Raw genomic sequence first — 26,117 nt, forward strand, 5'->3', positions numbered from 1 at the left:
GTATGCTTTAGTTGTTTGTAATCTCTGTTTTTTGTTTGTTTCTAATCAGATACTCTAGGGTCGTTTGATTCTTTTAATCGAAGCTAGGGTTTTATTTTTTCTAGTTTTGATAATTGACAATTTCTCCCACTTTTGGGTTCTTAATGAAATAACGTTAAGTTATTTTCTAAAAAAAATTAAAATTCCAAAAACAATTTAAGCACTTCACTCTAAACAATCACCTAAAAATCTAAAAATTGGTAGACTTAGAATAGCCTTACATTGGAATATCTAAATTCTTAGTCTTATGTGAGATTTTATTTTGTAGACTTTAGATTGCCTTTCTTTGTTGTACATTTTTGCTTGTTTCATTTTATTGTACACAAAACACAATATCCACATCTAAAGTGGACAAAATCACCCTTAGACTTAGGTTAAATAAAAATGAAAAAAATAAAAAGTAAAGTGTATACTATGTTTTAAAAGACAAAACAGGCCAAAATTGAATTAGTAGAGACCCAATAGGAGTTGTGACACATATTTGTCTTTGGTCATTTCCCACACGTAACCAAACACCGAACTCATAAAGAATCTCTAATTATGGCGTGCATACGCCTAAATTATTTTCCTAATTTTATAAAAATTAAGTGGCGACTCTGTAATCGTGAAGTTATAATTGAAAAATCTAAATAGATCTATGGTAATCTCCCATTAAAATACCAATCTCACCCAAATTTAACGATATGATAAGTTATGAGGTTACCTATAAAGTCTCACTTTTAAAAGCTTAATTTTTAATGACACGTAAAATTGACTCCCCTCACAAAATTTTAAAAAAACATATATAAATGGTCCTAACTTCTAGAACTCTAAATTTGACCATTTTTATGTTCATCTTTTGGTGTGATAGGCTGTTTTCAAATAGGTTCATTGACTTCATTTGAAAACACCATTAGATTTCCCATTTATATATCCTAATGTAAATTCAAATCAAAATTGAGTTTAGTACCAATAACATGCTATATTAGACTATATATAAGAAAGTTTTTATGCATATGAGAGAAAGAGGATAAAAATTAAGAATACAAATTAAATAAGGTTTCCCATTGTAAATTCTCTTAATCTCCATACACACGCACACAAATAGTTGAAGATGACGCTGGGGGTTGGTAGATCCTCATCTATGTAACAATCTCTACCAATGTTACAGCCGCAAAGACTAGAAAAAGTGTTCCTCCAACATAGGCAATAACCTATTTATATACAAAATTACATATCAAATATGGGGAAAACATGTTCTAATTAATGAATAGAACAAAGAGAAATCAAATCCATGTTTTTTTGCTGATAATAATTAGTCTAGTCAAGCCAAGCCTATAGGATTTTACCTTCTCAGATAAGAATGTTCCTAGCAAAGAGCCACCTAAAACAGCCAACTGTATATTATAACAAAAGGAGGAGGATCAACACACACCATTAGAAGAAAGAGGCGGTGATGGTCAAATGAATATAAAGTACTACAATCAAGTCAAATCTATATTAGGAATGCAATCAATCAAAAAATATAATCCTTAATTTGTTTGAGCACAGGTGACTCTTGTCAGTATTTTATCAAAACAATATGTATATATCAAAACTATATTTTCTTTAGATTCATCTTTCTAATTCACAATGTAGATAGTTAAATGCTACACCCAATAGCCCATAATTTCTTGACTATGGTTTAATTGAAATTCTCTTATTTTTTTCAAAACAAAATAAAACTAGAAAATTCTTGTTAAAATATAGTTTTATATAAATTTTTAACCATAAAATAACCTACAACCCTGACCTAGCCCAACACAAATAAAAGTCCTACTAAAATAGTCCCCACTTATCTAAGGTGAAAATAATAGATGGAGATATCCTCCATAAGGGATAAAGATAGTCAAAGCCTTACCTAAGAAAGTTGCTGTAAAATCCGCTTTTATGGAAATGGGTTTATTATTGATTTTACACATAAATCAACTAAAAAAACCTTAATCACAGAACTGACTCACCTAAACATCGGCAAGAAAATCACCTAATATGTACTATACTACATAACCACATTAAACAAATGTAAAAAATTATTTAGCTGCTTCTTTTTGGCTTAAAGAAATTGGTATATGTATTAATTAGTGTTGTTCTGCTCTTTTAATAACTTTTTTTGGTCACAAAAATTCTTTTTAAGAAGAAATATTAGTGAACTTTCACTATTGGAACTTACCAAAGTTGCAACTCCATGTCCAGCTAGTGCTCCTCCAATGACTCCAAGAGGTGAAGAGGCGGCAGCAAGTGCTGAAAAAGAAAAGGAAGATTACCCGTGTCAGCAACAAACATGAAATACAACCATATACATTTTCATAGTCGTGGAAGAATTATTCCTTTCTTTTTTCTTCTGGGTTTCTTCATCATAGATTATTTTCAAATGTTATTTTCAGTCATTATTGTGGATAAAAAAGTTGAGCAAAGGTTTTAAGCCATTTTCCAACCTATTGTGGAGAAAAAGGATTTGTCACCCCATTCAGCAACAAAAACAAGCAGGAAGGTGCTAAAGACTGTGCTAGCAGCAGCAAGAATGCCTGAACCATTTCCCGAAAACTCGGAAACTGCTAGCTCTGCCTGATAATAAACCAATACATAGTTACACACTTTACATCAGGAAAAAAATATTAGTCTGAATTGTTTTTCATATACTATTCAACAAATCATCAAACGAGTGAGTGAATGATATTTGATCTAATAATCATATACATATGATTGAAAATATTTCAAGCTAGTAATCTGGTTCCTTTTGATGAAACGGCAGTAGAACGCTATAAAGATTGTAAATTTGAAGAATAAATTGAAAAATAAAACATCCTGTACAAAAATGAGTAATAACACCCATTAGAGGCCAGTACAGTTTAAATTCCATATTTTTGTTGGTTTGGGTTAGATGCCATAGCTCTAAAGTTGGGTTTAGGTTTATGTTGGATGAACTGCATTGCTTACATTGATCCTAAAGAGAGAAAAGGATTAAGGGTGAATTTCAAACAGGTACAGTAACAGCATATACTATGAGATTCACTTCAATTACCAATTGAACATTAGAAGCCAAAACATTTATTTACATGGAAATAAACCAAGACAATGGTTACACATTTACCTTAGAAAAATAAAATATTTGTCTGAAAAATTTTTACAGAATTATTCAGCAACATCAAGCAAGTAGTGATATGAATCCTATAAGGTTGAAAAATTTTCAAGCTGTGAAAAAACAACCTTCTCTGTTTTGATGCAACCACAATAGAACATTATCATTCTATCTATACTATAAGGGATGTAAATTTGAAGAATAAACTGAAACATAAAACAGCGAAAGTACAAAAATGAGTAATGACACCCAGCAAAGGAGAGGCGGATACAGATTAAATCAACATTTTGTTGGTTTGGGATTTGAAGTGGGTTGAAATGTCATAGCTCTAAAACTGGGATTAGGTTTATCGAACTGCATTTCTCATATTCATCCTAGAAAGAGAGAGGATTACAAGTGAATTTAAATCAGTTATAGTAACAACATAATATGATATTCACTTCTCACTTACCAATTGAGTCTTCTATAAGATATTTGCATTAGCAGCCAAAATGATATTTTTTTGCATAGAGGTGCTGAAATGTAAATTCAATTTTTCAACAATCTAAACAAGTTTTGATATATGCTCTTTCTTTACTGAATTCAAGCACACGTTGATTCACACCAATACCATGTACTCGTTAGCCATGAATCGAAGTTGCTGAAGTGGAAATAAACAAAAACATATCTTTATTCCCAAGTGTGTTTAACAAGTTTCACCTCCTTTTGTTCCTCTTCTCCCTTTAGGCCATCACTTGAAGAAGCATCCAGCAGAGTTGTAACTCCAAAGTAAATCTGTAGATTTTACTAGGATACTTCAATAAAGAAATAGAGAATCATTAAGAACCATAGTTCCTATGCAAAGGATTTTATTTTGAAACCATCAATTACCAGAAGGCATACGGCAGCAATATCGTCAATAGGCAAATCATTGCCACCAAAACTGCCACTCAAAGGGTTAATTTATTACGAAATGTAATGGAAAGGGTAAACAATTTGATTGTGCAAACAACAGACTAATTTTATCTTAAACATATTTGTGTATTGAAAAAGGTTATTTCAATCATTTTAGTAATGCACTAAACATTTTCTGTATAAAAAGGATAGAAAATGGACTTCAATCGGTATTTGCATGAGGATGATCCGTATCGAGTAGCATTATTCTTAGAATATTAAATATAGATAACATTAGATATCTAGAGACAAATTCTCAAATTTGTGGCCAATTGTGATATATGTGACACGTAAAGTAATCTGATGATCATATAAATATCATAAACCAAGTACAAAGAAGCTAAACTTTCATAGGAACCGTGTCCTTTTCTTGTCCTTTTGCAGACAAGAAATCAAGTACATTGGTAAGGAAGAGACAATAAAATTATGGAATGATTTGCTTCTATTTTTAGGATTTCCTGACAAGTGCAAATCACTGAACATCTTTGGTACTAATATATTATGACAAAACTAAGTACCTGAAAGGAAGGATCTCGTCAATGTAGTGGAAAGTTCGTCCAAGGACAACCGAAATGATGGTCATTGCCCTGCAAATGATATTAGAAAATGTACATATTAAATTTTCTGAATGAAAACACTACTAAATTTGGAAAAACTCAAACATAGTTTCATATTGGTGAATTATGAAGAGAAGACTTCAAATGCCAGTACAAAAATTTCAAAGGAAAAGGGAATGAACATACCCAAGTGCAGTGAAAGTTCCTGCAAAAACAACAGCAGCAGAGTTTCTGGCTGCTAAAAGTGCCTGGACAAGACATTACATGGAATAAATAGAAAATACCCTATAGGAAAAATAAAAGGGGAAATGATGCAGGGAGGATAAAAGGAGATGCTCCCAGTTTTGTTTTAGTTCAAGTTGTACATAACCATCAGGAAGACAAGTTCTCTTTTGAGATACTAATCATGGGATAAACAATTGAATTCAAGAGATCTATTATTATATTGAGAATATTGATCTAATTGATACAGAAAATAATATTCACAAAATAATATTCTTAAAACAATACAGGTACTTTAAAATTGCCCAGGATTAACCTTACCGCAATGAAAAAGGTTTTATCCCCAAGTTCAGAGAAGAATATGAGCAAGAAAGCCTGCAACATATATATTTAATTGATCTCATTAGTTGGAATCCTGGAGTAAATGGAATTATAGCCTAACAATAAAAAAAACTCAAGTGAATATGTATCATGTGCCTTCCAGTCTGAATGCTCTTTCATGGATGAATATGGTGATTCTTCAGACCAGATGTAATTGTGGAGAACCATATATGTTTACATAGTTTAAGTGATTGATGTTCTTATCTAATCAAATAAGAAAATAGTTAAGTCTGATAGAAAATATTCATCTTAAACAACCTCCTTATATATAGGAAATCATACTGTATTACATTATGTGTGAAGCTTTAGATAATGATCAAATACAAACCTATGATATCCAACATATTGCTTCTGTTAGCAAGTCTGGATTTTCATGTATTTAGAGAATATAGGAGATTGTTCCTGTGGTTTAGATCTAGAAACCTGGTTTATAAATGAATACGGGTCTTAAAAAGTACAAATAAAATCAGCAACAAAGAACACTACTTTTATCTATTAATGTTATCCTTTTAGATTTCTATCAGGCTTCAAATTTTAAGAAAGGTCCCATTATATTCCAAGCTGTGCAATGATATTAGGCTGCATAAGATTGCAGATAATTTTAAACAAATACTGCAGTAATAAACGTATTCTAGAAAGATGATTAAGTTAGAGCCAGTATCATGTTCATGGAAGCATAAAAGTATGGAGGTCAATGGCACAATTTACTTACCATTTACCAATAAATGCAGATAGAAATTGTGAAATCTATCTGAAATCAGATTGACCATTTAAATTACAGGGAGATTTTCGTAACTGAAGCAAAACCTGTGCTAAGATCATCAAGGTCACCCAGATACGAAGCTAAATTCAACCCAGTAGAAAAATCTGAACTGGCAAGTGCTTGCTGAGTTCCATCAAAAGTGAGTAACCCAAAGAGCACAAGAAACTTCAGGTATTGGTGACCTGACACATAAGGAGCAAGACCGTCATCAAGTGAAGATAAAAACCTTTGTTTATTTTTTGGACATTCTTTCTCAAGATCTTCAAACTGGATCCCATTGTTCATCCACTTCATGGTTTTCATACTACTTCCATTTAGGAACTTGAATGCCTGTTAATTTAACATTTGACCTCTCATAAGCTTTCATCAGACAAAACTAGCTTTCGAAACTATTAGCTGCATTTATCATTTTTGCATGTCTCTGAGAGAGACTACTTTTTGCATAAAATTGAAAACTTTCTGCTGGAATTCCAAGGGAAAAAAAAAAGATGAAAAATGATCCCATAATATTAGCCAAAAAGAGATGCATTATTGCTGCATTAAAGTGCACTACATGATTTTTCTGGACAATCCAGAAACAAACCAAAACAAGCAGAATGAAATCCATACAGAAAATTTTGATAAACGTGTAGAATTCTCATGCATTTCGTGTATCACAGAGTTAAACAATAGCGTACAAACAAAATTTACAATGTTAACTTCGGCTAAAAAAGTTGGATAAAACCCACCTTGCAAATGCTTCTAGAATCCTGTGTGTAATGCCTGAAAATGACAAATAATTTAGTGACATGAGATATCTAGACCCAGATGACGAAATTACAAAACGTCTCAGGTAACAATGTATAGGATTGAGAAACATGAAGCAGCTGCTAAAAAAATGGTCAACTAAGAATTGAACAACTTGAGAGAACTCAATATCTACTGAACCTTTACTAAGAAAGTTAGAAAAAGAAAGAAACACCTCAACTGAAGACGATACCTGAAGTTCACATTTGAACTTCGCGATAGGAACTTGGAACGGTTATGGTATGAGCAGAACGATTGCCAATTGAGGGGCTTAGGGCATGGAGAGTAAGGCAAAGAATGAGTTTTAAGCGATAGCGTTATGCTCCGCATTTTCTCACTCTCTGGTTTCGGTTTGTGGGGATTCTGGGTGTTTTAGTGGTATATGATATGATTGGCCGTTACTCTCCCACCATTTTATCCTTATTTTCAACCCAAAATATAAATGAACCTCGTACTTTCTTCACAACAATGAGACTTAACTTCTTTTCCAATGTTGGTTTAATTGGTAAGTATATTCATTGGTACTCTTTATTGTAAGTTAATTAAAATTTCAAACTTTTTTTTTTTTTTTTTTTTTAAGTTATACAAAACTTAGGTTTTACTTTAACGATTTCAAACAACGTTAACTTATTATATACTTATTATATACGTAATATTTATAAATAAGTAAAAGATCTATGCCACTAATTTAACTATAAATTGAGGAATTTGACAATTAATTTCAAAGAAAGTATGGTGGGTGCAGTTTGAGAGAATGATGGTTTGAATTAAAATGACAACCGCCTTCTCTCTTAGTGAGACATTGCCACTTTATGTGGTTGCAAATTTAAGGATTGATATAGTTATATGTACATGTGGGTATCAAGACCTAAGTCCTAACTCAATAATTAGTATATGTGGTTCCAAACTTGAGGAATGAATGAGTTATGTCCTTAGACCTTGAGTTGTAGGATTTAGGTTGGACACTTAGATCGATTTAGGACTGGACAAACGTAATAAAATAAGTGTAAAATATTTTTAAAACATGATCAAAATATTTAGAGTAGAGACAATTTCTAACGTGTAACCAAACACCAAATTCCTAAGGATCTTTTTTCCGATGGCGTTATTATTCTACACGCTAAAATATTTTTTTCTTAAATTTGTGGGAAATATTAGGTGGTGACTCTTAAGTCACAAATTGATTTTAACCAGTTTCCCGATTTGATTTGATTTAATTTATTTTAAAATTTCAAAAAGATATTTATATCAAATATTGATATTTTTAAAATCTGAAATATCGTGCACATTTTTGGGATAGAAGTTTTAAACGTGTACAATTTTCTAGCGACTATATTGGGAACATTTGTGCTTAATTTAAAATGATATTTTGATCATCCATTTTATAAAAATATATTTTACGTTTAAAGGGTACAAAAGACCCAAATCTTTGTCTTTTTCGAGGTGCATAAGCTCTAGGAGCTCGTTTAGGTAGTATATAGTGTGTGTTGTGCAACGCCACCTATACACCTATTGATTTACGAGTTGAGATTCATCAATGATGAATGACGATATGTATCTTTTATGAGCAATGTTATGTGAGATTTTGAACATTGGAAAAAAACTCGGGGTAACTCTTTCTTCCACTTCGTGAGCTCCCTTAGTAATAGAGGAGGGGATCATGCGAGGTGGCGAGGGGGGCATTATAATTGAGAGCACCTCCCTACATCGATGGTCTTCAGATCACCCTTATCATTTGGACAACTCTTTCTTACCTTAAAAACCATAGACAAAACATCTTTGAAAACTTTTTTTCACCAGACTCGTTGACTCGTCGTGCTTGAGTAACATAACCACGCTGAAAAGCCTATTACGTGTCTAATATATATATAAATACATGTATGCATATAGACAGATAAGCGTCCAAAAGTACAGTCTATAATCCATTTGAAAAACAAAAGAAAAAAGTATAACACAACGAGTTTATTGTCTTTATGTCTTTGTTATACAGATCACTTTAGATACTAGATTGTTAACCATATGGACTATGGAGTACAAAAGAGTCAGCTATATCTACTAGGTAAACAAGCTCACTCAAGAGAGACTAATGATCTGACGAACATCACGAAGGAAGCAATACAGAAGTTGGTAAAAGCAAAAGATAAAGGATCGTTAGAGGACTTAGATTTGTTTGTCGTTTCTTATGTAACATTCCTTTTTCGTACGAGTGAATTATATGATTTTTTATTGTGATTTTTTACCCAATACCTAAATAAAACACTCGTTTTTTGAATAAAAGGATAAATCGGAAATTGGACGCCTATTACACTTATGACACATACATGTATACGGGTGACACCGCTTGTCTCTATTACTTATTTTTTAACTCACTCTTCTCGATGGTTCCACAAACTTAATATTTTCACCACTAGCCATACATGATATTTTATCACCGGTCGATTCATTTGCAAAATTTTTGAAGGAGAGCCAACATCGTAGTCCACATCACCCAATGTTCTGTCGAGACTAAGGGTTGAGGAGCAAACTACCTCTGGTGCTATCTCGGGGATTTAAGAGGAGAGTCTCAATGAGAATATGTCTTTACTACTGAATTGTATGAAGTAGTTTATTAATTCGTCCATTGGCCAAACTAACCCAAAGATGATGCTACATGACTAACCAACCCTCTTAAACCCACCACATTATTCGTTCGTACACCACATGAAGAAGGGCTAGTAGAATCATGATACACCTCGGATGACGACAAAGATCGGGAAGACGTCATGGAAATACTAAGGCTACAATAGGTCTGAGAGGGGAAGAAAGTTGTGATTGAAGTACCGAGAAAAAAAGAACTCAAAATACTTGGCATGACTCAAGATTGGAAAACGGGTGCCAAAACAGAACAAACTGAGAAGGTGGAAACCTTTTAACCTATCGAAATGTAGTCCTGACTACCACTACTTGTCCTAACACCCCCATACAACCAACTGACTAGAATGATGAATTGGCACAATTGAGGGCTTCTCAACTTGAGATGAAGACACAAATCTATGCCCTAACTAGAGAGAAGTCGACACATAGAGCAGACAACTGGAAGTACGGACTTGAGGCAACGAAGAGGGTCATGGTCTCTCACAGATTGAAATTACCATATATGACCAAGTACCCTGGGAATAAGGATTCTAGTGTACGATTGTTTTTTTTTGTTCTCCGTCTAAAGTTTTTGATCTTAAAGCATTTTTATTCCGTCTTTAAGGAAAATTTGTGTGATCCAAAATTGGTCGGCCTCATGCCTTACATTCCACTCAAATTCTAAGTGGGATCAGGAACCAAAATAGTAGGCTCGACCCGTAAACTTTTTAGAAAATGTTTTTAGTCAATTTTGCTAAGTCCCATGACTTACCTTCCTCCACTACTAATTCATACTAGGAAGGTTGGTCTGTAGAATAACTTTACACTAGCGATTTCCTCTAGTTTCATCTGATTCAACGTTCCTCACGTCTGATGCATCATTTTCCTTGAATCCTGCCACACTAGATTATCAACAATTAAACCCAAAGCCTTGTTTGTTTTCTTGCATTCTTTTAATCCCTTTTAGCTACAATTTTTTTTTTTATTTTTCTATAAAAAATCAATTAAAATATTAAATAATATATATTTTATTTATTTATACCCTTTGTTAATCTAATTTCCTATTATTATCATTTGTTTATTTAGTAACACCTTATTTTATTATATTTTGGTCATGTTACCTTATTTATTTTATTTATTTATCACATTTATTTAATTTTAAAGGATGTCAAAATTAGTGTCTACATAATGTTATTCTTGGACAAAATTTAGATAAAACATTTAGTTTGGTAATATCCATGTCCAAATTTGACAAATAGACACTAATTAACATAGTTTTGAAATCTGGCCCGATCCGTCGGTTGGCCCAAAACATCCGGTGAACCGGTCGACAAACTAGGCCTGGGAGGCCAAGATTCCAACTAACTGATCGAAGGTTTTACCCGAGGTACATTTTAGCTTCAGGAAATGGCCTCTTATTTCACGTTCGTTATAGGGCATGTGTCCGTACGCAGTCACCCAAGCATGGATTGAGCCCCTTTCTCCTACTAAAAAAGTGGGGTGGTTGGGCTCACATTGAAGAATGCGGATCGCTTAGCATCGAGGTGATTTACTTGATGAAGAAATCAGAAATGCAATCAACCCAATTAAACCCGGCCAACTCATCGGTTTGGTCGGAAATCTGGCAGCCCAGGTTAACCTAGCGGGTTTATCATATTTAAAAAAAAAATCACTTATTTTCTTTCTCACTTATCACTCACATAGTTCTTTTCTCCCAATTTTTTTGGTTCTCATTGGGTTTACCTTTTTCTAGTTCCATGTGGGTAGATTACTGATTTTTAATTTTAAACACAAAGAATGACAAACTCTTTCATTCAACTCAAGCTCCACCTCTTACCTGAATTAACTTATTATGATTTACCAGACTAAAAAAACGATTTAAGGTGGCATTGTAAATCATAACTTAAACCTAGTTTTTCTCTAAATAAAAGTATAGTTATTCAAAAATCGGAGGTTGTAGCTTGATTTTTAGCCCAGCCCTCGCATAATCTAGTTAAGTCTGTTGTAACGGAACGCGATAGATGACGTAAGTAATAAGAACGACACAGATTTTAACGTGGTTCACCAAGATAAAACTTGACTACGTCCACCAAAAAGAGAGAATCTTATTAGGAGATCAGAATAAAGATTACAACAAGATAGACTAGGGTTATGACACAAGTTTATATAACACTCAGTCCCCCAAAACCCTAACAATTGCAGAAGTGGGACTGGAAACGATGCTCTCAAGGTAAAGACTTTGACTTTCTGAAGTGCCCGACTGCACCTTTAAATAGTCTTCAACTAAGTCAACACAATATTTTGGTAAATAATCTCCAAAATATTATCACAATACTTTACTAGTTATATTACCATAACAAAAGATTATATTTCCTTTTATGTTAATCTTATTTCCTTAAATCAAGATTACACACCAAAAATATATACTTTCCTTTTGTTCAATATTCTCTTTCCTTGCATCATCAATTCAAGACATCTTAACAAATCTCCACCTTGACTTGAATTCCCTCAAATGCCCCAAATGCATTAATCAGTGCTCAAATATTCTATCTCCTCTCTCTGATCTAGAGTTGTCATAAGACAATTAACAGATGCATTCATCAATGCTAGATGACCCAAATGCACTCGCCGGTGCCAGATGGCCCTGATGCACACGCCGGTGCTGGATGGTTCAGATGCACTCACCGGTGTCAGATGGCCTAAAAGCACTCACCGATGTCGGATGACCCAAAAGCACTCATAGGTGCCGGATGGCCCAGATGCACTCACTGGTGTCGGATGGCCTAAAAGCACTCGCCAGTGCCGGATGGCCCAGATGCACTCGTCGGTGTCGGATGGCCTAGAAGCACTCGCCGGTGCTGGATGACCCAGATGTACTCGCCGATGTCGGATGACCCAAATGCACTTACTGGTGCCGGATGGTGTAAATGCACTTGCTGGTGCCGAATGACCCAGATGCACTCGCCGGTGCCGGATGGCTCAGATGCACTCGCCGGTGCCAGATGGCCCAAAAGCACTCGCCGGTGCTGGATGACCCAAATGCAATCGCCGGTGTCGGATGACCCAAATGCACTCGCCGGTGCTGGATGGCCCAGAAGCACTCGCCGGTGCTAGATGGCCCAGATGCACTCGTCGGTGCCGGATGACCCAGATGCACTTGTCTCTCTCTTCTACATCCAGAGTTGTCTCCAAGATATCTTAACATCTTCTTAGGTAACCCAAATATTCAAGTATACTCAGCAAATCTCCACCTTGACTTGAATACTCTCCTTGTTGCAAACCATAATAGCACAAACACATTAATCAATGCTAGATATGACCCAGATGTATTTGTAATTACCAGAGATGACCTATATATATTTATCAATACCAGAGATGACCCAAATACATTAGTCAATGTCAGATGTGGCCCAAATGCATTAGTCAATGTCAGAGTTGGCCCAAATACATTAGACAATCTCAGATGTGGCCTAGATACATTAGATCATCTCCAACCCACTTATAAACCCATCTCCATAATAGGTTTTAGCCTTCCAACCCACCTGCAAACTCAACTGCATTTTGAGTTTTTCTGCAAATTATCTCTCCTCCATACCCAAATTTGCAGGGACACTGTTCACATACTCAAAAGTTTTCAAAACTTTCATTTTAGTCATTTTACTTTGTTTTTAATTAATTTACATAACTTATTTATATTTTAATTTTTTAACCTATTTTATTTATTTATATTTTAATTTATTTATATTTTACTTTATTTATATTTTACTTTATTTATATGTTTAATTCATGATAATTTTAATTTGTGTTAGGATCGGGGACGCCCTTGGAGGACCGGGGTGTTTTCGGTTTCAGGAAGGGTGGCCGCTTACACAACACACAACACTTTGGTGATAGTCCGGTTAGAGACTATAACCGTTCTCAGCACTTCACAAACTGTCACAGACTCTTGAACCGGGTTCAAGGGCGGAAATGTCTGTTTCAGTCTGAAGCAACGTATGCGACTTAGATGATGTTTAGAAGGAGTCGGTTTTAAAGATATGAGTGGATCGGTTTTTGATATACGGAGTAAGATTGTTTTGGTTAGATTAAGTGAGTAAGCAGTAAATGAAGGAAATAACACGAGATAAGGTTTTTTATGGATGTTCGGAGCAAACTCTCCTACGTCACCCCTTCTTCTCAGGTTATGAGAAGGATCTCCACTAACTTTCAACGTTACAGCAATTACAATTCCGGTCGAGCCCAACTCGCTACTCGCCGGTTACACCAACTCACTCTTGATGTAATACACAAATACAACACAAACACACACACACAAATCTTCCGGTTTATGACACACCGGTTTTGGATCGTTCGTAAGATTTCTTTATCTCTCTAAGATTTTCGTAACTTGTGTCGCTTGCTCGTTTGTTGTGTTCGCCATTAATGAGGTCGCTTCGTATTCCTTTTATAGTGAGGACGATCCCAACTGTCACATTCTTCTCTCACCGTGGGATTGGTTGATCCAGCATCACGCTGGTGTAGGGAGGTTGCTTGCACGTTTCACCTTCCTCAACACTTGGCAAGCATGCAGACACTCCTTAGGTAAAGATGACGTTGCCGGTTTGCAGATTCGGACACGTGTCAAGCATGCACCTTCCGGTTGTCAACGTCAGATCAGTAAATCATCATTGCTTTCCTCGCATGCTTCTGATCGGATCTTATCTTCTTTTATCCCTTCGAGACACGTCTATTTCGTCATAATATGTCATCTCTGCAATTTGTAGTTACCGGTTTGTTTCTTACACAGTATAGTCCGGTTAGAATGTAAAACTTGTCTTTGCTAGCCGGTCTCTTGGAAGAATTAAAACCGGTTCCTCTAATCTTGACTTGATCACTTGGAACTGGATTTCTTTGAAGTGTTCAACAGCCGGTTTATGAGGCTCCAGCCGGTTTATACAATTCGATCTGTTCCTGTACATAAAAGTTAATAGTTGTTTAGTTTTTCTGGCCGGTTCCAAAAATTAACTTTACTTAATTTTTCTTATCAATTTCTCCCTTTTTGATTATTTAGAATAAATATTCAAAACTTGTAATGTATGGCCGGTTTGAAAATTAACTTACTTAATTTTTCTTATCAATTTCTCCCTTTTTGATTATTTAGAATAAATATTCAAAACTTGTAATGTATGGCCGGTTTGAAAAATCTGTTTAACAATTTCTCCCTATTTGATGTTTTTCTGTTTAAGAAAAATTTCAAAACATGTATGATTTTCTGTTTCAAAACATTTCAAATCGAATATTTTTGTTTCCAAGAGTGATTTGATTTGGTTTGATACGGCGCATTAAATGTTGGTCATTTACTTTATGATTTTTGATTTTTTACTAAAATGGAAAGAAATGATCTTCATTAATTCAAGGTACCAAACCGGTAGTACAACAAAATTACCGGTTTGGGAAAGGATAAAAGGATGAAAGATGATTTAAACATTGGATGACCCAGCCGCTTGATTCCTCTTTGCCTTAGCTGCTTCCCATCGGTCGATCAGCTCTTGGACTCTCTCCTTAGTGAGCACGTGCTTTGGATGGAGAGTGACGAAGGGTCCGGAGTGGATATCCAAGTTAGCACAAAAACCGCTTAGCTGAGGAGCGTAGCCGGTTTTGTTTGAAAGAAGCATTTTCTTCAGGTTGCTGAAGATGATCCATGACCAATTTACCGGTGTCCTAACCGTAACAGCGATCATCATTTCGAAAAGCCTTTGGGTGTAGTAATAGCCTTTCTTTCTGCCCAGAATGGACTTTCCCAGAATCTCACAAAGAAGCTGGTACTTGTGAGAGAGTTGACTTTTAGCACCCTAGGGTCTAACCGGGATGTCAGAGTTGGAGAACCGATGACACATTTCTTCCATGGTCACCGGAGAGTAGGTTAAGTCGGTTACCCCTTCAGTGGGCAAACCGCAGTATTCAGCGAAATCCGTTTCGCTGAATAGAAAAGATTGACCGTAAACTTGTGCAACGATTATGTCTCGATGCACCTCCTTTGCGGTCTGAAAGAATTCTTCGACTACTAGATAGTCGAGAATGAATCTGTTTTCAAGAAATCCTCTTAGCCCGCTTCTTTCAACGGCTAAGAACATTTCTTTGACATCATGATCTTCGTATTGGTAGATCGAGTTGAAATCAGCCAATAAAATTTTCTTTGCTAGTGAGTTGGAGTTCATGTTCTTGAGATAGAGTGTAAGCTCAAGACAGTTTTTGTGAATAGTGAAATTTGTGAAGATTTGTGAGGATTTAAGGGTGGTTTATATAGCCAGGGGTTCGGCTAGATCAATAGGTTAAGCATACTTAGTGATGTCATCAATTAGTTAATAGGATTTAACTTGTTGAAGTGTATAATGTTTATTTCCAATGCAAAACTAATTATTACCAAGATATTCATGATGACAAAAATCTATTGACAAGATGTGAGTCTCCCTCTCTTGATGATGGACACATGTCGTCATCTCGATTACGGTAGACTGTATTTATTTATTACAGGCTTCATTTCTCAAGGTATGCATGAAAACGCGGTTAGCTGTTTCAAGTTAACCGGAAAAGTTCATTCCATCAAAACCAGAGTGCATTTGTACTTAGCGGTTTTCCATGACCGGTTTTAGTTGGATATTTTGTTCCGATTGTGAAGAAATGTTGAGTCACATCAACATTTGTTCAACTTTGGATTAAGTATATCCACTTCTACCAGGTCATTTCAACCGTATAGTAAGTATACACGTGATTTGACATCATGAAGTGATCAGGTATAACTGGAGACTTCCTCCCGGTTAGCATTCTTGAATTTTCAATGGCCTATTTGAATATGGTTTGAGAAGCGAGAGCTTCTCCCTCAACACATATCCCGGTTTTTCAGTGTTACGTATGTAAGCAATATGCATGCATGATCATGATATAAGTTGCTTAACATCAGCAATTCCTAGAATATTTCTGAAATGAGAAAACTTAGCTTTCTGTAGTGGTTTTGTGAAGATGTCTGCTACTTGTTGCTCGGTCGAGACGTATTCCAACCGGATGTGTTTCTCCTGAACATGCTCCCGGATGAAGTGATGTCTTATATCAATGTGCTTTGTTCTTGAGTGCAACACTGGATTATATGTGATCGCTATCACGCTGGTGTTGTCACAGAATATTGGAGATTCCTTGGCTTCTACACCAAAGTCCCTTAGTTGTTGTTGGATCTAGAGGAGTTGTGCACAGCAGCTTCCGGCTGCTATATACTCTGCCTCTGCGGTTGATGTTGCAACTGAGGTTTGTTTCTTGCTGATCCAGGTGACTAACCGATCACCTAGGAACTGGCAGGTTCCACTTGTACTCTTTCTATCGATCTTGCATCCTGCATAATCAGCGTCTAAGTAGCTTATGAGGTTGAAACTTGAGTCTTTTGGATACCAAAGTCCCACTTCTTGAGTTCCCTTCAGATATTTTAATATTCTTTTGGCCGTAGTATAATTTGATTGCTTTGGATTGGCTTGGAATCTTCCGCATACTCCAACCGCAAACAAAATATCAGGTCGGCTGGCTGTTAGATAAAGCAATGATCCAATCATTCCTCGATATGCTGTGATGTCAACGGCTTGACCATCCTCATCTTTGTCTAACTTTACAGAAGGACTCATTGGTGTAGCCGCCTCCGCGCATGTATCCATTCCAAACTTCTTCAATAACTCGGCTGTGTACTTCGGTTGGCTTATAAAGGTTCCGGCTTCAATCTGCTTAACCTGAAGTCCTAGGAAGAAACTCAGTTCTCCCATCATACTCATTTGAAATTTGTCAGTCATCATTTTTGAAAATTTATCACACAATTTTGGATCGGTTGATCCGAAAATAATATCATTGACATAAATTTGAACAAGTAATATGTGTTCCTTTCTCTCAAATTTGAAAAGTGTTTTGTCAACTGAACTTATTGTAAACTTGTGATAAAATAAGAATTGTGTTAATGTATCATACCAGGCTCTTGGAGCCTGTTTCAAACCGTAAAAGGCTTTGTTTAGCCGGTAAACATGGTTTTCGTGTTCTGGATTTTTGAAACCTGGAGGTTGATTAACATATACTTCTTCATTTACTTTACCGTTTAGAAAAACGCTTTTAACATCCATTTGAAAAACTTTGAAATTTTTGAAAGCTGCATATGCTAAAAATATTCTGATGGCCTCAAGTCTAGCTACATGGGAAAATGATTCTTCAAAATCAACACCTTCTTCATGTTTATAGCCTTGAGCCACTAACCGGGCTTTGTTCCTCGTAACTAAACCGTCTTCATTGAGTTTATTTCTGAATACCCATCGTGTTCCTATAACCGGTTTATTTTTCGGTCTAGGGACTAGGTACTAGAATTTATTTCTCTCAAACTCGTTTAATTCCTCTTGCATTGCTAGGATCCAATCGGGATCTGACAATGCTTCATCCACCTTTTTCGGCTCAATTTGTGATATGAAAGCTGAGTTTTCATAGTGTTCCAAATTTTGTTGCCTAGTTCGGACGGGTGAGGATATGTTACCTATTACTAGTTCAAGAGGATGATTTTTGTTCCTTCTGAGGTTTATCCGAGACGTGTCTATCAAGCTTTCGGTTGGCTGATCAAGGTTAGACTGATTGGTAGGTTGAACAGAGTCAGACCGACCGATTTCTTCAGTCGAAACTGAAGAGTCAACTTTCTGCGGTAAGGCATCTTGAACAGGCTGAGGTTCAGCATCAACCGCTTGGTCATTGACAAATCGTCTAAAAACCGGAACCTCGTCTTCATCATCAGAATAGATATTGAAATTTTCCATTCTGTTGTGAAGGTCGAAGGGTAATGCAGTGTTTCGTTCGACCGATTCATCAAAAACAACGTGGGCTGTTTTTTCAAATGTTAAAGTCCTAGTGTTGTATATCCTGTAGGCTTTACTTACAGCTGAATATCCCAACATTATTCCCTCATCGGATTTAGCATCAAAAGCGGTCAAGTAATTCTTGCCGTTGTTGTGAACAAAACATTTTCTATCAAAAATTCGAAAATGCCGTATGTTTGGAATTCGATATAGTATATTTCAAAAGTGGTTTTGGAAAAACGTTTAGTTACTAAAGATCAGTTTTGTGTGTAGCATGCGGTATTGATAGCCTCAGCCCAAAACTTTTGAGCAATACCCGAATCAGCTATCATTGACCTTGCGGCTTCCTTGAGAGTTCGGTTTTTTCTCTCAGCCAGGTCGTTTTGCTGAGGAGTTCTGGCACTAGACAACTCGTGTCTAATACCGGAATCATCAAGAAAAGTGGTTAAACTGCTATTTATAAACTCAGTTCCTCTATCACTTCTGATTTTGTTTACTCGAATAAATTTCTTATTTTATATTCTCAAAATTAATTTAATTAGGTTTGGAGTTGCCTGATTTTTAGAAGCTAGAAATGTCAACCAGGTAAATTGAGAATAGTCATCAATAACTACCATAGTATAATGCATGCCTCCTAAACTGGTTACTTTAACCGGACCAAACAAATCCATATGCAAAAGTTCTAAACACCGTTCAGATTGATAGTTTCTTTTACTTTTGAAAGATGACTTTATTTGTTTGCCCATTTGACATGCAGCACATACTTTGTCTTTTGAAAACTTAACATTTGGAAAACCATGAACTAGTTCTTTGGAACATATAAAGCTTTTTGTTTTGAAATTCAAGTGGTTTAGCCGTTTATGCCAAAGCCAGTTTGGATCATTTCCGGCTATCATGCACACAGGTTTTTCAAAATCAGTTTTCCAATTAACTTTGTAAATATTTCCCATTCGGTTACCGGTTAAAAGGATATAATTTTCCTGATTCTTGACTAAGCATGCATTTTTATGAAATTCAACTTTATAACCCACATCACACATTTGACTTATACTTAATAGATTAAAACGCAGTTCTTCTATCAGTAATACATTATTTATGGATAGATTACCATGGACAATCTTACCCTTGCCCACTGTTTTTTTTTTCGAGTTGTCACCGAATGTTATGACTGCTCCGGTTTCATACTTGATGTCGGTTAGTAGTTCATCGTTGCCGGTCATGTGTCTTGAACATCCGCTGTCCAAATACCATTCTGAATTCTTTAGTCGGTTGCTTCTCCTAGCCTGTAAAAGAAGATTATTTACACCTTTTTGGTACCCACATTCAGTTGGGTCCATGGTTGAATAGTCCCTTTGGGATCCAGACTTGAATAAGTCGGATCACTTTCCCGATATATGTTCTTATAATGTTTGGCTTAACTTCTTGACCATTGCTCAAGAATGACTTATGTTGTGGTGATGAGTTTCTTTGAGACCGAGATCTGTTTGTTTTATTTTTTCAGTTGGTTTTCCTTCTCTTAGGATGAAGCCAGTTTTCCGAGTTAGTTGGACTTACACACTTAAGTTTTTTTTTTCCGGTTTTAGATCATGTTCTTCCTTATTTTCGGTTGTAGAACTCTTGACAAATCTTATAAATGGAAGATTGTCTTTTGTGAGTTTTATCCCGTTAGGTTGTTTTGATTCGTTTTGTTTGTTTGGTTCGTAACCGATACCAAATCTACATTTAGGATGTCTTTTATAATTACACATCTGTTTTACGGCTTGACGAGATCTCTTCCACGCAGCCGTAACATACAGTGCTCGTTCATCAGTTTCAGTTACCGGTTGAACTGTCTCCTCATTGTCTAAGAATAGTTCATCCGGTTCATACATTGCGGTTTCACATGTTTTAACCGCGATACTATTTGACACTACAATTTTATGTTCTACCGGAGTCGGTATGTATGCAGATATATTTCTGAACTCAGCGACCATTTCGTTGAGTGCAGAAATCAAATCTTCCTTAGAGAACTCATTAGAAGAGAAATCAAATACCTCTTCGTCGTTTGCCATGAAACAGGTTACTCTTTCTTCGTTATCTTCATTGTCGGAGTACGCCCACTCGCTTCCACCGTCGGATGCGATGAGTGCTTTCTGAATTTCCTTCCCTTCATCAGCATGCTGGTCATCATTTCTCTAGTACTCGTTCCGTTGGTTGTCATTTCTCCGGTAGTTGTTCCCTTGGTAGTTGTTACCTTGGTACCGGTTGCCTTGATAGTTGTTGCCTTGATAGTTACCTTGATAATTTCCTTCCGGTTTTCTGTCGTCTCTCCTCGATTTTCTGCATTCTAACCTGAAATGTCCAAAACCGTCACAGTTATAACATCTTTTATTTGATTTATCTACATAATTATAATTAAAGTCATTGTTAGATGGAGGCTGATTCTTCTTCATGAATCTCCCAAATTTCTGAGCTAGCATCGCCATCACATCTTCACTAATCTGATCAGCATTTTTGACTGAAGCCGGAACGGTTGATACTTGGACCGCTGGTTCCACCGATGTAACCAAAGCTCTGGTTGCAGTTTATGTGGATACTTCATCTTCGATCCGAGACTTAATCTCGAACTCGTAGGCTTTTAGATCCTCAAACACATCATGCAACTTCATCTGCCCGAGGGTGCTTGATTCCCTCATCACCATGGTCTTGATATCCCATGTGCTCGGTAGTGATCTTAAGGCTTTGATGATTACTTCTCGGTTGTTTTACTTCTTCCCGAGTGTTTGAAGCTCGTTGACCACACTGGTGAACCGGTTACTGAATTCCTTCATATTTTCCCCTGGTTTCATCCTGATGTTTTCATATTACTGTGTAGCCACCAAGATTTTGTTCTCCTTTGTTCTTTCGTTTCCTTCATGGATCTGAATGATCGTTTCCTAGGCTTCCTTTGCGTTATCGCAGTCTGAGATCTTGTTCAAGGTGTTATCATCTATAGCCTTATAGATGTGCCTCATGCAATGGTTGTCCAGGTTACTCCGTCTTCGATCTTCATTTGTCCATTCGTCTAACTCCTTGTTTATCTTGATTGGCCCCTCTTTCAGGACTCGGCTCATCTCATCATCCAACGTGATCAGATGTAGATACATCTGTTTCTTCCAACTGCTAAACGCTTCACTGTTTAGCATTGGTGGCTTGTCGCTGTGGGTCATGCTTCCCATCTTCTTCGATTGCTTGAGTGCTAAGAACCTCGCTCTGATACCACTTGTTAGGATCGGGGACGCCCTTGGAGGACCGGGGTGTTTCCGGTTTCAAGAAGGGTGGCCACTTACACAACACACAACACTTTGGTGATAGTCCGGTTAGAGACTATAACCGTTCTCAGCACTTCGCAAACTGTCACAGACTCTTGAACCGGGTTCAAGGGCGGAAATGTCTGTTTCAGTCTGAAGCAACGTATGCGACTTAGATGATGTTTAGAAGGAGTCGGTTTTAAAGATATGAGTGGATCGGTTTTTGATATACGAAGTAAGATTGTTTTGGTTAGATTAAGTGAGTAAGCAGTAAATGAAGGAAATAACACGAGACAAGGTTTTTTATGGATGTTCGGAGCAAACTCTCCTACGTCACCCCTTCTTCTCAGGTTATGAGAAGGATCTCCACTAACTTTCAACGTTACAGCAATTACAATTCCGGTCGAGCCCAACTCTCTACTCGCCAGTTACACCAACTCACTCTTGATGTAATACACAAATACAACACAAACACACACACAAATCTTCCGGTTTATGACACACCGGTTTTGAATCGTTCGTAAGATTTCTTTATCTCTCTAAGATTTTCGTAACTTGTGTCGCTTGCTCGTTTGTTGTGTTCGCCATTAATGAGGTCGCTTTGTATTCATTTTATAGTGAGGACGATCCCAACGGTCACATTCTTCTCTCACCGTGGGATTGGTTGATCCAGCATCACGCCGGTGCAGGGAGGTTGCTTGCACGTTTCACCTTCCTCAACACTTGGCAAGCATGTAGACACTCCTCAGGTAAAGATGACGTTGCCGGTTTGCAGATTCGGACACGTGTCAGGCATGCACCTTCCGGTTGTCAACGTCGGATCAGTAAATCATCATTGCTTTCCTCGCATGCTTCTGATCGGATCTTATCTTCTTTTATCCCTTTGAGACACATCTATTTCGTCATAATACGTCATCTCTGCAATTTGTAGTTACCGGTTTGTTTCTTACACAGTATAGTCCGATTAGAATGTAAAACTTGTCTTTGCTAGCCGGTCTCTTGGAAGAATTAAAACCGGTTCCTCTGATCTTGACTTGATCACTTGGAACTGGATTTCTTTGAAGTGTTCAACAGCCGGTTTATGAGGCTCCAGCCGGTTTATACAATTCGATCTGTTCCTGCACATAAAAGTTAATAGTTGTTTAGTTTTTCTGGCCGGTTCCAAAAATTAACTTTACTTAATTTTTCTTATCAATTTCTCCCTTTTTGATTATTTAGAATAAATATTCAAAACTTGTAATGTATGGCCGGTTTGAAAATTAACTTACTTAATTTTTCTTATCAATTTCTCCCTTTTTGATTATTTAGAATAAATATTCAAAACTTGTAATGTATGGCCGGTTTGAAAAATCTGTTTAACAATTTGTTTATATGATTAATTTATATTTAAATTTGTTTATATTTTTTATTTTATATTTTTTAAGTATTATAAATTTATAATAATAAGCAAAATTAATAAAAAAAAATAATAAATAATAAAAACAATTTTAATAAAATAAAACACGTAGAAAAACCGAAAAAGTACAATAATAATAATCCATTACATAACTAAGAAATTCAAAAATACATTCCGATTACATAACTAAGAAATTGAAAAAGATATTCTGATGACATATCTAAGAAATTGAAAAAGACATTCCGATTACATATAAAATACAATATGGATAATAAAAATATAATTAATAATATTGTAAATTTGCACCACTTCCTCCAACATCATTGAAATATTCTGAAAATGTGCCCGTTGTGGATGGATCTGGTTGGCCTTGATCTTCAGTTCTTTTTTGTAAAATATGTGCTTGTTCAGTTTTAATAAATGCTCGAACATTTGGATCTTTTATGGAACTCGAATCTTGCAATAAAATTTTGTTTTCTTCCTTAATCTCTTTTAGTGCATAGTTCTTTTTCAATTGGTATTGAATTTGTTCATTTGACTTTTTAATTTCTTCAAGAAAATCTTTGTTTGTTTTTTGCGGATTGTTTATGATCGATGATGTATTATCATCATTTTTTCTTTTGAGTTTTGCTTTTTTCACCCCGATTGGTCTTTCTGAATTCTCTAAGTTTAGAGGAAATGAGGAAATACCAGGAGATGCTTACCCGACGCTTTCAGGAGTTGGATTGTCAGACTCGGAAGAGGGATAACAAGATTTATTTCTTCTGCTATTTGTTGAACAATCTTTAATATTTTTGAAATTTTTAACGATGTCCCACACGTGATCGAACTTCCAACATGCTTTGAACTTTGAATCTTTCATGAACAATATTTTTTTTAGCTTTGAGCATCTGTCGAGATCAAATAATAAATCACAACTTATTAGAAGAATACTATTGAAAATTAAATCAAATAATGCCTTAATACTCACAATATCTTCATTTGAAGCACCGCTTTGACGCATATTTTCAAATGCTTTTATGCATACATGAAGTCTCTTTGCTGCTTTTTGGATAGTTTCAAATCGGGACTGCATAGATCTCTTAGTACGAATTTCTCAATGCTCTAATTTTTCTTTGTTGAAAGCTTCTTCTACTCGAGACCATAATCGGTCACTTGACTGGTATACTCCAATAATTGGATCTTCAGACATTTTTATATAAGCCCGACATAAGAGTATATCTTCATCGTGGTTATAGGAAGTTGATCGGATAAACATTTTTAACAAAAGTTGTAGGTAAATGTGTATTCGATAGAATTAAAATGGTGGGGTGTAGTGAATTATATTGGACCACCACATGTCTATTTATACATGAAAATGACTCTACACTATAAAGAATCAATGCTTATCAACACATCATACATGGAAATGACTACACACAATAAAGTTAATCACGTTTTTTAACACACCTTACATGAAAATGACTACACACTACAAAGAATCAATTCTTATCAACAAATCTTACATGGAAATGACTACACACTACAAAGAATCAATTCACACACTATAAAGAATCAACTCTTATCAACAAATCTTACATGGAAATGACTACACACTATAAAGTTAATCACGTTTTTAACACACCTTACATAGAAATGATTACACACTACAAAGAATTAATTCTTATCAACAAATCTTACATAGAAATGACTGCACACTATAAAGTTAATCACGTTTTTTTAACACACCTTACATAGAAATGATTACACACTACAAAGAATCAATTCTTATCAAGAAATCTTACATGGAAATGACTACACACTATAAAGTTAATCACGTTTTTTAACACACCTTACATGAATGACTACACACCATAAAGTTAATCACATTTTTCAACACACCTTACATGAATGACTACACACTATTGCAATTACACTACTATAAATACATAACATATTATCATGATATTATTAAGTCACTCATAACTTATAACATATATTTTCTTATCCAAAACTTCAATTATCTCAAATGAATTTCAACGTTGGCGATTCTTCTTCTTCAGATGATGAGGATACTATGATGATCATAAACGATCATCGTAAAAAGCAAGAAATGTTATATCGTGCTATGAATAATAACAACATGATCATCCAACAACTTCTTGAGCAACAAAACCACTAGATATTATATGGTGGTTCAGTTCCTGGACATATTGTTATCAATCGTGATCGGAAGGCTGCTGATCGTAGATTGTACAATGATTATTTTTCAGATAATCCATTGTACAATAATACCATGTTTCGTCGGAGATATCGAATGTCTCGCTCGTTGTTCCTTCGGATTGTTGATACAGTCAAAGATCATGATCGCTACTTTCAACAATGATCGGACAACATAGGCAGACTTGGATTATCTCCAATACAAAAAATAACATCAGTTTTTCGTATGTTGGCATATGGTGTTCCAGCAGATGCCACGGATGAGTATATTAAAATTGGAGAGTCTACTGCAATTGAAAGCATGAAAAGATTTTGTCGAGTTGTGGTTGAGATATTTGGCGAGCGTTATCTTAGAAGGCCAACAACAAATGATATTTCCAGACTTCTCTATATTGGCAAGACACGTGGATTTCCTAGAATGTTAGGAAGTTTAGATTGCATGCATTAGAAATGGAAAATTTGTCTTACCGCGTGGGCTGGACAATATGCAGACCGTAGTGGAAAGCCTACGATCATTCTTGAAGCAGTAGCCGATTATGATCTTTGGATATGGCATGCATACTTTGGTTTGCCAGGCACCAACAACGATATAAACGTGTTAGAGTCATCTCATCTATTCTCGAATCTAACTCAAGGTATTTCTCCTCTAGCTCATTATGTAATCCAAGGAAACGAATATAATATGGATTATTATTTAGCTGATAGCATATATCCAAAATGGTCTACCATTGTGCAAACAATTCATGAGCCACGTGGTCCGAAGAAAAAACATTTTGCAATGAAACATGAAGCATGTAGAAAAGATGTTGAACGTGCATTCGAAGTTCTTCAATCATGTTTTGCCATTGTAGTAGGACCGGTACGATATTGGAGAAAAGAAGTGTTGTATGATATAATGACTACATGTATAATTTTGCATAACATGATTATTGAGGATGAACGTGACCTCAATGCACCTATTGAAATTGAAATGGAAACGCTTTCGTCGGAGGTCGAAATGGTGATAAATGAAACACTTG

General features: G+C 35.7%; 1 protein-coding gene across 3 annotated transcripts; it reads right to left on the reverse strand.

Annotated features, from left to right (window-relative positions):
- Window positions 1-975: 975 nt before the first annotated feature.
- On the reverse strand, window positions 976-7,182 carry LOC124925930 (protein PAM71, chloroplastic). Of its 3 annotated transcripts, none has more exons than XM_047466067.1 (12): window positions 6,954-7,182; window positions 6,721-6,754; window positions 6,026-6,322; window positions 5,170-5,223; window positions 4,813-4,874; window positions 4,588-4,656; window positions 4,007-4,058; window positions 3,836-3,910; window positions 2,493-2,622; window positions 2,228-2,298; window positions 1,368-1,415; window positions 976-1,232 (listed from the first exon to the last, which is right to left on the reverse strand). In XM_047466067.1, exons 1-12 carry the CDS (start codon window positions 7,106-7,108, stop codon window positions 1,161-1,163), a joined length of 1,119 nt encoding a protein of 372 aa, XP_047322023.1. In that variant the 5' UTR covers window positions 7,109-7,182; the 3' UTR covers window positions 976-1,160. The 3 variants fall into 3 exon arrangements, with proteins under 3 accessions (XP_047322023.1, XP_047322024.1, XP_047322026.1); XM_047466068.1 differs by having other exon boundaries at window positions 6,972-7,181; XM_047466070.1 differs by lacking the exons at window positions 6,721-6,754; window positions 6,954-7,182 and having other exon boundaries at window positions 6,037-6,192.
- Between the last annotated feature and the right edge of the window lie 18,935 nt (window positions 7,183-26,117).

This window comes from Impatiens glandulifera, chromosome 2 (assembly GCF_907164915.1).
Source record: "Impatiens glandulifera chromosome 2, dImpGla2.1, whole genome shotgun sequence".
NCBI classification, from domain to species: Eukaryota; Viridiplantae; Streptophyta; class Magnoliopsida; order Ericales; family Balsaminaceae; genus Impatiens; species Impatiens glandulifera.

What these genes read in the sequence shown, in the direction of transcription:
- LOC124925930 (XM_047466067.1), bottom strand. Translation starts at nt 7,108, where the DNA reads ATGCGGAGCATAACGCTATCGCTTAAAACTCATTCTTTGCCTTACTCT. An exon ending in ATAAAACCTTTTTCATTGCG is followed by an intron (nt 4,875 to 5,169) that starts GTAAGGTTAATC and finishes TGTCTTGTCCAG; the next exon opens with GCACTTTTAGCAGCCAGAAA. An exon ending in GAGAAGAGGAACAAAAGGAG is followed by an intron (nt 2,623 to 3,835) that starts GTGAAACTTGTT and finishes GTTTATTATCAG; the next exon opens with GCAGAGCTAGCAGTTTCCGA.